Genomic DNA, 11,797 nt, shown 5'->3' on the forward strand with positions numbered 1-11,797 from the left:
TGCTGCTTGGCCTGCTGTGTTCATCCAGCCCTGCACCTTGTTGTCTCCGAGAGTACAACTCTAATTGGTGTGTAGCAACAGAGGGCCTGGGTGTGTACATGCACAGATCATTGAAGGTGGTTGGACATATGGAGAGAGCAGTTAATAATGCATACTGTTCTCAGCTTTATTAATAGAGCATAAGCAGAAGACCAAGGAGGTGATATTGAAGTTATATAAGACACTTGTCAGACCTCAGCTGGAATATTGTGTACAGTTGTTATAGGAAAGCAAGCGAGCAGAAGCAGAAGCAGAAGAATGGCTCCAGAAATGAGAACTGAATAAATCAGAAACAAAAACAGAGGTTGCTTAAAAAGCTCAGCAGGTCTGGCAGCATCTGCGGAGAGAAATCAGAGTTAACGTTTCGGGTTGAGTGAGGAAGGGTCACTCGACCCGAAACTTTAACTCTGATTTCTCTCTACAGATGTTGCCAGACCTGCTGAGCTCTTCCAGCTATTTATGTTTTTGTTTCAGGAGTGAGAAACCTCAGTTGTGAGGTTAGATTGAACAAGTTGGTACTGTTCTCTTTGGAGCGAAGGCAGCTGAGAGGAGATTTAAAAGAGGTTTTCAAAATCATGAGTGAGCTGGATAGACTAGATAGGGAGAAGCTATTCCCACTCATAAAGGGACAAGAACAAGGCAGCATAGATTTAAAGAGATATGCAAATGAAGCAAGGGTAATAGAATTCCTGCAGTGTGGAAACAGGCCATTTGGCCCAACAAGTCCACACCACCCTCCAAAGAGCATCCCACCCAGACCCATTCCCCTACCCCTGATTTCCCCATGTCTAACCTACCTAACCTAAACATCCCTGGGCACTACAGACAATTTAGCATGGCCAATCCACCTAGTCTGCACATCTTTGGACTGTGGGAGGAAACCGGAGCACCCGGAAGAGCACACAGACACAGGGAGAACATGCAAACTCCACACAGTCACCTGAGGCTGGAATCCAGCCTGTGTCCCTGGTGCTGTGAGGCAGCAGTGCTAACCACTGAGCCACCGTGCCACCAGTAATGTGAGAGAAAAAAAAAACTCTTTCACATAATGAGTAGTTAGGGTATGGAATATCACAATTAGAAATGTGGTGGAGACAGGTTCAATTGAGGTAATGAAGAGGGGCATTGAATAATTACTTGGAAAGAAATAGTTTGCAAGGGTGTGTTGGAGATTGGCAGTAGGTAATGATGCTCATTTGAAAAGACAGTGTAGGCACAATGAGCCAAATGGCTTCCTGTGCTGTAACAATTCCATCATTCTGTGACTCAGAACAGACCTAGCAACTGAAAACTGGGTATTTATGAGGATCTGTGAGCCATCAGGAGCAGTGGAATTGTATTCCAACATAATCTCTAACCTCATGACCTACCTTTTTCCTTATCTTATTATTACCTACCATGGATCAATGAAGTCCTAAAAATGAGGTGCCAAACTGCTGAAGCTACAACACACAATCAGGTACATGCTAAACAGCAAATGCAGTATGTGAAGTGGATAGATAAGTAATGCCACAACTAACTAACCAGATTGACACTCTGTTGACCAGCTACATCTAGCCATGAATGGTGATGGATAATTAAACAAGCCAGTGTAGCAGGTTCCTTAAATATTCCCATTCCCAATTCCGAGGGAGTCCAACACTTTAGTGCAAAAGTCAAGATTGAAACTCTTGCAAGCACCTACAGCCACAAGGACCAGTCTGCTGATTTATCTTTCCTGAAATCCCTAGCATTACAGATGTCAATCATCAGCCAGCTCAACTCACCAGAAATGGCTGGAGGGAGCAGATACTGCAAAATATCTATAGATCCTGACATAATTCCAGTAATACATCTGATGACTTGTGCTCCATAACTTCTGCCCTCCAATCCAAGGTATTCCAATGCTGCAACAAAATTGGCATCTACCCAGCAATGTGGAAAGTTGCCCAGGTCTGCCTACTGCACAAAAAGCAGGACAACTCAGGATCCAAAGCAGTGGAAGGGACCATCAACAAACTAAAGGCAGCTATTCAGCAATGACCTGCTCATTGATGCTCTGTTCAAGTTCCGCCAGGACCAAACTGCTCCTGAACTTTTTGCACCTTTGGTCCAAAACATTGACAAGAGGTTGAAATCCAGAGGTGAGGTGACAGAAATATAAAGCCAGAATTTGGAGTATTGCTTCAAGAAGTCTAAGTAAAACTGAAGTCAGTGGAAATCACAGGAGAATTTTTCATTGGTTGGAAAGGAAGATAGTTGTGGATTGAGGAGACCAACCATGTCAGTCCCAGATCACTGCTGCAGGAGTTCCTCAGGGTATTTCTTAAGCCCAACCACCCTCAGCTGCTTCATCATTGACCTCCCTTCTGCATAAAGTCAAAAGTGGGGATGTTTGCCAATGATTACACAACTGTCAGTTCCATTTATAACTCTCGTAACACTGAAGCAGTCTGTATCCATATGCACCAAGATCTGGACAACATCCACATTTTCGTTGATAAGTAACAAACATGGCACGTAAAAGCCAGGCAATTAGTTCAGAAGTGCTGAGGCCTTTGCTCGACAGGTTTCGGCATGAGGAGGCTGAGCAGTGGTACAGTAAGAGCAGATTCCGGCTCTTAAACTCTACTTTCATTCTGTCTTGACTGAAGGCAATAGGGATTGCAGCTAGGGTAGTAGCATGCTCCTCTTGCAGGATGTGGCAAATCAGGGAGACTTCACATCCTACACTTGTGAGAAGTGCCCCCGGTTGCAGCTCCTAACAGGCCGCGTTGGGGAACTGGAACTGGAGCTGGATGAACTCAGGATCATTCGGGGTGCAGAGAACATCATCGGTAAGAGCTATAGTGAAATGATCACTCCTAAGGTGCAGACTGCAGGTAGCTGGGTGACCACCAGAAGAGGTAAAGGGGGTAGGCAGACAGTGCAGGGTTCCCCTGTGGGTATTCCTTTTAAGAGCAGGTATACCACGTTGGATACTGTTTGGGGGGGGGGGTTGACCTTTCAGGGGCTAGCAGCAGTAATCAGGTCAATGACACTATGACCAGCTCTGAGGCTGAGGGAAATGGTGCAGGCAGACAGAGCGATAGTGATAGGAAACTCAGTTGTGAGGGGGACAGACAGGAGATTCTGTGGCTGCAGAACAGACACCAGGATGGTGTGTTGCCTCCTGGGTGCCAGGGTCAAGGATGTCTCTGAGCGGTTGCAGAACATTCTGAAGGGGGAGGCTGAACATCCAGAGGTCATTGTGCACATCGGTACAAATGGCATAGGTAGACAAGGGATGAGGTCCTATGAAGTGAGAATAGTGAGTTTGGTAAGAAGTTAAAAAGCAGGACCTCAAGGGTAATGATCTCTGGATTAGTCCCAGTGCCACATGCCAGTGAAGATAGAACTAGAAAGATAGGCCAGATGAATGCGTGGCTGAGGAGCTTGTTTAGGTGGCAGAGTTTTCAGTTCTTGGATCATTGGGATCTCTTTGGAGTAGAGGTGACCTGTACAAGGGGTCCAATATCCTCGTGGGGAGATTTGCTAGTGTTACCCGGGAGGGTTTAAACTAGTATGGCGGGCCGGGGGGAGGAGGAGGTGGGGCTCTGAATAAGAGAGGGGCCATGAGAAGTCAGGGGAAAATACATTAGCCATTGAAAGCAAGTTTACTATTCAGGATAGCCAGGGGCACAGTAAAGGGAGGGAAAAGACTTCTGTTTTAAAGTGCAGTTTATTTCAACACACGAGACCTGACTGGTAAGGCAGATGAGCTCAGAGCATGGATTGGCTCTGGGGACTGGGATATTATGACCATAACAGAAACAGGGCTGAGAGATGGGCAAGACTGGCAGCTCAATGTTCCAGGATATAGAAGCTACAGGTGTGACAGGAATACAAGTAAGTGAGGAGGGGGAGTTGCCCTTTTGATAAGGGAGTACACAACAACAGTGCTTCGAGAGGATATTCTTGAAGGGTCATCAAATGAGGCCATATGGTTAGAAGTTAGAAACAAGAAGGGGATGGTCACTCTGTTCAGACTGCATTATAGATCCCCAAATAGCCAGTGGGTGCTAGAGAAGCAGATGTGTAGAGAGATTGCAGATACCTGTTGGAATAATAGAGCAGTACTGGTTGGAGAGTTTAATTTCCCCTGTATTGACTGGACCACCCAGAGTTTAAAAGGACTGGACGGGGTGGAATTTGTCAAATGTGTCCATGAAAGTTTCCTAAATCAATATGTAGAGGGCCCTACTCGGGAGGGTACAACACTGGACCTACTCTTAGGAAACGAGGTCAGGCAAGTGACTGAAATGTTAGTCAGAGAGCACTTTGGGACCAGTGACCATAACTCTCTTAGTTTTAACATAGTTATGGGAAAAGATAGGACAGGTCCACAAGTTAAGGTGCTAAACTGGAGCAGGGCCAATTTTGGGGCCATTAGACAGGATCTAGCAGAGGTTGATTGGGTGAGTCTGTTTGAAGGAAAAGGAATGACTTGCAAATGGGGAGGCTTTTATAAGTGTGATATCTTTTATGAACGTCCCTGTTAGGGTGAAGGGAAAAGCTGGCAGGTTTAGGGATCCCTGGCTGACGAGGGATATTGAGGCTGTGGTCAGAAAAAAGAAGATGGCATACATTGGGTTTAAGCTATCGGGTTCAAGTGAATCTCCAGATGACTATAAAAAGTGTAGGAGCACACTCAGAAATCAGAGGCAAATCAGAAGATCAAAAAGAGGGTATGAGATGGATCTGGCAGATAAAGTTAAAGATAATCCCAAGAGGTTGTATAGCTATATTAAGAGTAAAAGGGAGAGAATAGGTCCCCTTAAAGATCAGAATGGCTATCTATGTGTGAAGCCACATGAGATGGGGGAGATTTTTAATGAATATTTCTCCTCCATGTTCACTGAGGAGAGAATCATGCGTGCTAAGGAAATAAGGGAAACAAATGGGGATATTTTGGACTGCATACACATTAACAGAGAGGAGGTGTTTGCAGCCTTAAAGCACATAAAGGTGGATAAATCCCCTGGGCCTGATCAAGTCCATCCTTGGACATTGTGGGAGGTTAGGGAGGAAATTGCAGAGGCTCTTGCAGAGATTTTTGCTTCATCTTTAGCCACTGGTGAAGATCCAGAAGATTGGAAGGTGGCTAATGTTGTTCCATTGTTTAAGAAAGGTAGCAAAGACAGGCCAGGGAACTACAGGTCAATCACCCTGGCGTCAGTGGTAGGCAAGTTATTGGAGAGGATACAGAGGGACTGGATCAACCAACATTTGGATAGTTGAGGTCTGATTAGGGATAGTCAGCATGGATTTGACCGCAGGAAGTCATATCTGACAAATCTTTTACAGTTTTTCAAAGAGGTAACCGAGAGGATGGATGAGGGTAGGGCAGTGGATGTTGTCTATATGGACTTTAGAAAGGCCTTTGACAAGGTCCTGCATGGCAGGCTAATCAGGAAAGTTAGGTCACATGGGATCCAGGGAGAGCTAGCTAATTGGATTCAAAATTGGCTCGATGGTAGGAAGCAGAGGGTGATGGTTGAATGTTGTTTCTTGGACTAGAGGCCTGTGACAAGTGGTGTGCCACATGGGGTCGGTGCTGGGACCTTTGTTATTTGTTATTTACATGAATGATCTGGATGTGAATGCACAAGGCATGATTAGTAAATTTGCGGATGATACAAAATTAGGAGGTATCGTTGATAGCGAAGGTGGCTATCAAAAATTACAGAGGAATCTTGATCACATGGGGAATTGGGCTGAGGATTGGCAAATGCAATTCAATAGAGTTAAGTTTGAGGTGCTGCATTTTGGAAAGTCAAACCAAGGTAGGACTTACACGTAAATGGTAAGGTCCTCTGCTAGATTCTTATACAGTTGTGGAACAGAGGGTCCTAAGAGTACAAGTACATAGTTCGCTGAAAGTGGCATCACAGGTGGACAGTGTGGTGAAGAAGACATGTAGCATGCTGGCCTTCATCAGTCGAGGCATTGAGTATTGGAGTTGAGATGTTATGTCACAGCTGTATAAGTCATTAATGAGGTCACACTTGGAGTATTGTGTACAGTTTTGGTCACCCTATTATAGGAAAGACATAATTAAACTGGAAAGTGTACAAAGAAGATTTACGAGGATGTTGCCAGGACCAGTAGGCCTGAATTATAGGGAAAGGTCAGCCAAGATAAGACTTTATTCCTTGGAAAATGGAGAATGAGGGGTGATCTTATTGAGATGCATAAAATCACGAGGGGCATAGACAGGATGAATGCATATAGTCTCTTTCCCAGGGAAGGGGAATTGAAAACTAGAAGGCATAGGTTTAAGGTGAGAGGGGAAATATTTTGAGGAGGACCTGAGGGGCAATTTCTTCAGCAGAGAGTAGTGCGTATGTGGAATGGGCTGCCAGAGAAAGTGGTTAAGGCAGGTACAATAGCAACATTTAAGAAACATTTGGATAGGTACATGGATGGGAAAGATTTAGAGGGATATGGACAAAATGTGGACAACTGGAACTAGCTGAGTGGACACCACGGTCGGCATGGACCAGTTTGGGCTGAAGAGCCTGTTTCCATGCTGTATTACTCTATGACTCTAATTACCAACATGAGAGTATCGGACCATCTCTACTTGACATTCAAAGGCATTACCATCACTGAATTCCTCCACTATTAACATCTTATTGGCTACTATTGACAAGAAAATGAACTGGACCAATTATATAAATAATATGGCCTCTACAGCAGGTGGTTCACAGTATGTGGGTACTGCTGGCTGGACCAGCACTCAAAGGGTAGTTGACAGTCAAATACATTGCTGTGGCTGTGGAGTCACATGTAGGCCAGACCAGGTAAGAACAGCAGTTTCCTTCCCTAAAGGGCATTTGTGAACCAGATGGGTTTTTCTTGACAATCAACAGTGGTTTCATGGTTATTTCTGGACTTTTAATTCCAGGTCTTTTATTGACTTCAAATTTCACCCTCTGCCATGGTGGGATTTGAACCTGAGACCCTAGAACATCACCTGACTCTCTGGATTAGTAGTCTGGGGTTAATACCATTAGGCCATAGCCCCTAGCCCTACCCAGCAAGAACACCGCTACCAAAGAACCAACACAGACATGCTCAATGGAATGTGTTATAAGATTCACTGATCATATAAGAAAGAAGACAGGATGTTTTGCGACAGGTGGACAAAGCCCAGGTTAAACCATATCCATAGTATTGTGTATAGTTCTGGACACCACACTAGTGAAAGGACTGCAGCACAGATTCACCCGAATGATATCAGGACTTCAAAGGGTTAAATTAAGAGGAGCGATTAAGCTGCTTTCTCTGGGCATACAGAAGGTTAAAATTGATTTGGCAGTGTCTTTTTGGATTTTGAAAGTATTTTACATTGGTAGAGAGAAACTTTCCCACTGGTAAGAGAGACCTGTACACAGAAATTGAGTGAAATTAATTTTTTTGATTCTGCGGAGGGCAGTGTATAGGTGGGAGGAGCTTCTGCTCAGAATTAAGTTTTGCTGTGCAATTCCATTCTTCACATCTTTTTACATATTTAGGTGTGGGTAAATTCCAACTTTTATTTGTTTTGTGTTTGAAGTTCTGAAGCTGCCGGGGCATCAGCTGCTGTATTTAAAAGCACCTGGACAGCACTGGTCCTCACAACCCAGAAGCATCAACCATCGTCTACTCGTCGCCCCCACCCACCTGTGAAGATTTCAGAGACCAGGCAAAAATCTGGCGTTACACTGCAGCAATGCCTCCATAGAGGTCCCTGAAGGCTGTAAGAAAGGAAGGAAATTTCTTTTGCTTATGAAAGAGGCTATGCTGACTGATGAAGGCAGTCTGGATACAGGACGCTATGGAGGTCAGTGCTCATGGATAGATCCAGTGCTGCAATAGGATGATTGATCTGCTACACACTGTCAGGGTATGTACCATTATCTACACAATACTTTATGTATTTATGAGTGAGAGTGCATTGTAAGCTTGTCGCTGCAGAGGACTGTCACACAGGAGGTTTGATGTCAGAAATCTCCATCAGACGCCTCATGCAATCACTAGTTCCATTGTAGCACTACAGGTACTACATTGGAACTGCCCCTCACCCATTCACCAGGTAACACAGTTATAACATAAAAAGAGCAATGACACAGCAGTTCACACACCATCAGCTCACTAACCTTGCATGGGACAAAAAGGCAACCACAAATGGTGGGCTTTGACTTCAGCTCCACTTGCCTACAGTGGTCAGGTTTGCTGGTGTCAGTCAGTGTGGCTGCCTCCCTTGGGCAGGCTTGTTGACACAGAGATAGTAGGAACTGCAGATGCTGGAGAATCCGAGACAACAAGGTGCAGGGCTGGATGAACACAGCAGGCCAAGCAGCATCATAGGAGCAGAGAGGCTGACGTTTCGGGCCTAGACCCTTCATCAGGTTGACACAGTCAGGTTTCACCTTTAACGTTAAGCTTTTAACAATTAAGAGCAAGACCTCCCATGAGCTGATAAAAATGGAAAGACTGTACATTGTGAGTGTCTGCACAAAGAAATACTTTAGATATGAAGATAAGTAACAGAAGAAGTCAGTACTCACCACAGCTTGCTGGAATAAGTTTGTGAATACAATCACAACATCTTACTGACGAGCCAGAGAGGTGGCAGAGAAAGAAAGAAAGGGAGGAGAATCCTAAAAATCTTTAGATCCGAATCATAGAATCCCTACAGCGTGGAACAAGCATTTAGCCCATCACGTCCATTTCACCCCTCTGAAGAGCATCCCACCCAGACTCACCCCCTTACCCTATCCCTGTAACCCTTCACTTCCCCATGTTTAATCCACCTAGTCTGCACATCCCTGCACACTATGGGCAATATACCATGGCCAATATACCTAATCTGCACATCTTTGGACTGTGGGAGAAAACCAGAGCACCCAGAGGAAACCCACACAGATACGGGGAGAATGTGGAAACTCCACACAGACAGTCACCCAAGGCTGGAATCAAACCCAGGTCCCTGGTGCTGTGAGGCAGCAGTGCTAACCACTGAGCCACCGTGCCATCTGATCTTATTGCCTCTGGGATGTCCTCTCCTTTCTCCTGTGCCCAAAGATCTGCAACTGAGAATCGGACTTCCTCTTCTGTTAATCTGCTTCTGCCTCTGTCCCTCTGCTTCGCTTTAACCTTTCCACTCTCGCTCCTGTGAGTTTGTCTCCTCTCTAGCCCTATAACCTTTCCATTCTCTTTCTGCTAACTTGCATCTCTGTACCCACCTGAAGTACCACATAATCCTCCATCCAATTATTTGGTCATCAGCAAATTTCAACATTGTCCTTCAACTTGAGACTACTTCTGTAAGCAGCCAAAAAAACAGTCCCTTCTGGAACACAACTCAGTGTATCATTCCAGTTTTCCCTGTGCCTTCTGCCCTCCAACCATCTGTATTTCCTCTATCCTCATACAGCATCCTTGTGAAGACAAGTGGATTGAAAGCAGAATAGAGAGAGCTGTTGAGTGGGTCAGTGGAGGCGGTAATGGTGGTAGACATGTAACTGAGTTAAGAGGGCACTGGTGAGGGAGCTCGGCATGGTACTCTTCTACAGAGGATGAGAGTTGTATCATTCAAGATAAGTTGTGAAGGGGATGATAAACTATTAAAGCTTTGAGTATAGTTGTGTCTTAGATGATAGAGTCCTGGCCGTGGATGCTGTAGTTAATGTGAGGATAAGGGCAAAAGACCAGAAAAGCCAGAAGCAATTTCAGCCACAAGGGAAGATTATAGAAACATTCATACTCAAGCAGTTGTCGGTTGTGAAGTTGAGGATAAGATACATTACTGGAACAGAATAATTTGAGCTTTGCTCTGTACCTGGAGATTATCTGTCCTGCGAGGAATAGAATGAACGATTAATATTGCAAGTGGCATCCCAAGTCAACAAAAACATTAAGGAGCCAGCTTTGTTTTTGGTTCCAAAGGGTGAAAGCTATGGGATTGTTTCACTGATTATTTTAAAGAAATTGTAACCTGACCTTAGTGTTTCAACCATCTCTGGCCAGGGTTTATACAAGGGAGGCCATGTAACAGTGTGATGTTTGAAATGGGGTCAAAATGAAGTGACTAAATTGAACATTTTATATTAATTTCCAGCCGTGTGAAACTGATTAAAATTCAATATGTCTGAAGTGAGTGGAATAAATGAAACACAGATTGCAGGCGAATAGAATGTCATTTTATTGTGAAGTGCTTCATGCTATTCAATGGCATGAATCCCTTGTTACAGAAAAATATAAACATGGTTAAAGTATAAATAAAGCAATAAGCCTGGGTTAATAGGCAGGATATATAAAAAACATTCCACTGTGTATATACTAAGGCAAAGTCATATTAGTTTTTTTGCATAAATATTAATACTGGCAGTAAAAAGTATTTTAACATGAGTTCACAGAAGTACAAACATTGTATCTGGACAATGCAGTTAATCTAAAGACAGTGAATATTTATGGCAACTCAAATACTGACTGGTTAAAAATAAATCAGTGGATGCTACATTCACATTTCAATGACTACAGAATGTTGCACTTAATTTCCTTTTAATTGTGGTCAAGTCTAGACATTGCTACCTGTCTCCTTCACAAGACAAGCACCAACATTCTCTCTCACTGACCTGACAACATCAGTTTCAATAACTACTGCAACAATCTGTATTAAACTGTTAACCAGTTTGTTGCATATAGTACAAAATCTATTTCCCCTGTGATCACTTGAAACGATGGTTTAAAATACAGCAGGAAAGCCAGAGGCTTGAAAACAACCGGCTCAAAGCGAGACAGGAACAGGAAACTGGAGGCAGCTCATTAGCTAAAAGGTGAATACTGGGCATGTGCAAAACGTCTGAATTTCAAGAACTGTCGAGCTTGCAATTGACTAGGACAGCAGTGTGGAATTGCAAATTTACAGCTCCACCCTAAAACTGCTTTTTAAAAAAAAATCTGTTCCTTCATTGTGAAGCATCTCAGCCATCTGTGCAAAATGTCCACTTTAACACAAAAAATGAACTCCTCCCCATCTCTCCAAAGAAATTTAATAGAATTCAGGAGACCTGGTCTAAAATACTCATATTGCAACTTACCAAGCACCCAGTTTGAATCACAAATTCAGGCTAAGGCACACTTCTCCTGTAGAAAGTCAACAGATTTTTACGTCTTTCTCTTTCCTCTGAAGTGAGAGTTGCAGGTTTCTTGTATAATTCCTTTAAATCTTTAAGTTCTTGCAAGACTTTGTCTGCTTCTGACCATGTAGCCATAGCGTCGTTCAACAAACGTGCCGCACTCCTGGTTGACCAACTGTCTTGGCTGGTGTTGCTCTGAAGAGGTTGCTCAACAGCTGCTTCCTTCCTTGACACTTGCTGGAGGAGTTCCTTTGTTGCTTTTAGCTCAAAAGCTATACCACTTTCCATTTTTTCCACTTGTGTGTTCTTTAGATTGCCATAAGTATCAAATTGTTTCCTTATTCCTTGTCGCTTGGATTCTGATAAGATATCTCCCAAGGAAGCACATTTCACCCAAGATAGATTTGTCCTGTTTAGTGAACTATTACTATTGGTTTCAGATCGTTGTTTCTCCATTTCACTTGTATCTGCAGATGCTCTTGTTTGAAAATCAGATTCACCTTCATTTTTGAAGAGATCAGAAACTAATACTCTAGTACAAGATAGTTTTCCACTTTCTCCCTTCTCGGCCGGAGGACCCTCTCCCTGCTCGGCCGGAGGACCCTCTCCCT

General features: G+C 43.8%; 1 protein-coding gene across 1 annotated transcript in view; it reads right to left on the reverse strand.

The window, feature by feature from the left end:
* Window positions 1-10,225: 10,225 nt before the first annotated feature.
* The window catches only part of LOC109924055 (pleckstrin homology domain-containing family O member 1-like), a 50,342-nt gene continuing 48,770 nt past the window's right edge, over window positions 10,226-11,797 (reverse strand). The window contains exon 7 of the mRNA XM_048615975.1: window positions 10,226-11,788. Coding sequence (XP_048471932.1) covers window positions 11,178-11,788 — 611 coding nt within the window. The 3' untranslated portion in view covers window positions 10,226-11,177. The remainder of the gene's footprint in view (window positions 11,789-11,797) is intronic.

This window comes from Rhincodon typus, chromosome 33 (assembly GCF_021869965.1).
Source record: "Rhincodon typus isolate 14 chromosome 33, sRhiTyp1.1, whole genome shotgun sequence".
In the NCBI taxonomy this organism is placed as follows: Eukaryota; Metazoa; Chordata; class Chondrichthyes; order Orectolobiformes; family Rhincodontidae; genus Rhincodon; species Rhincodon typus.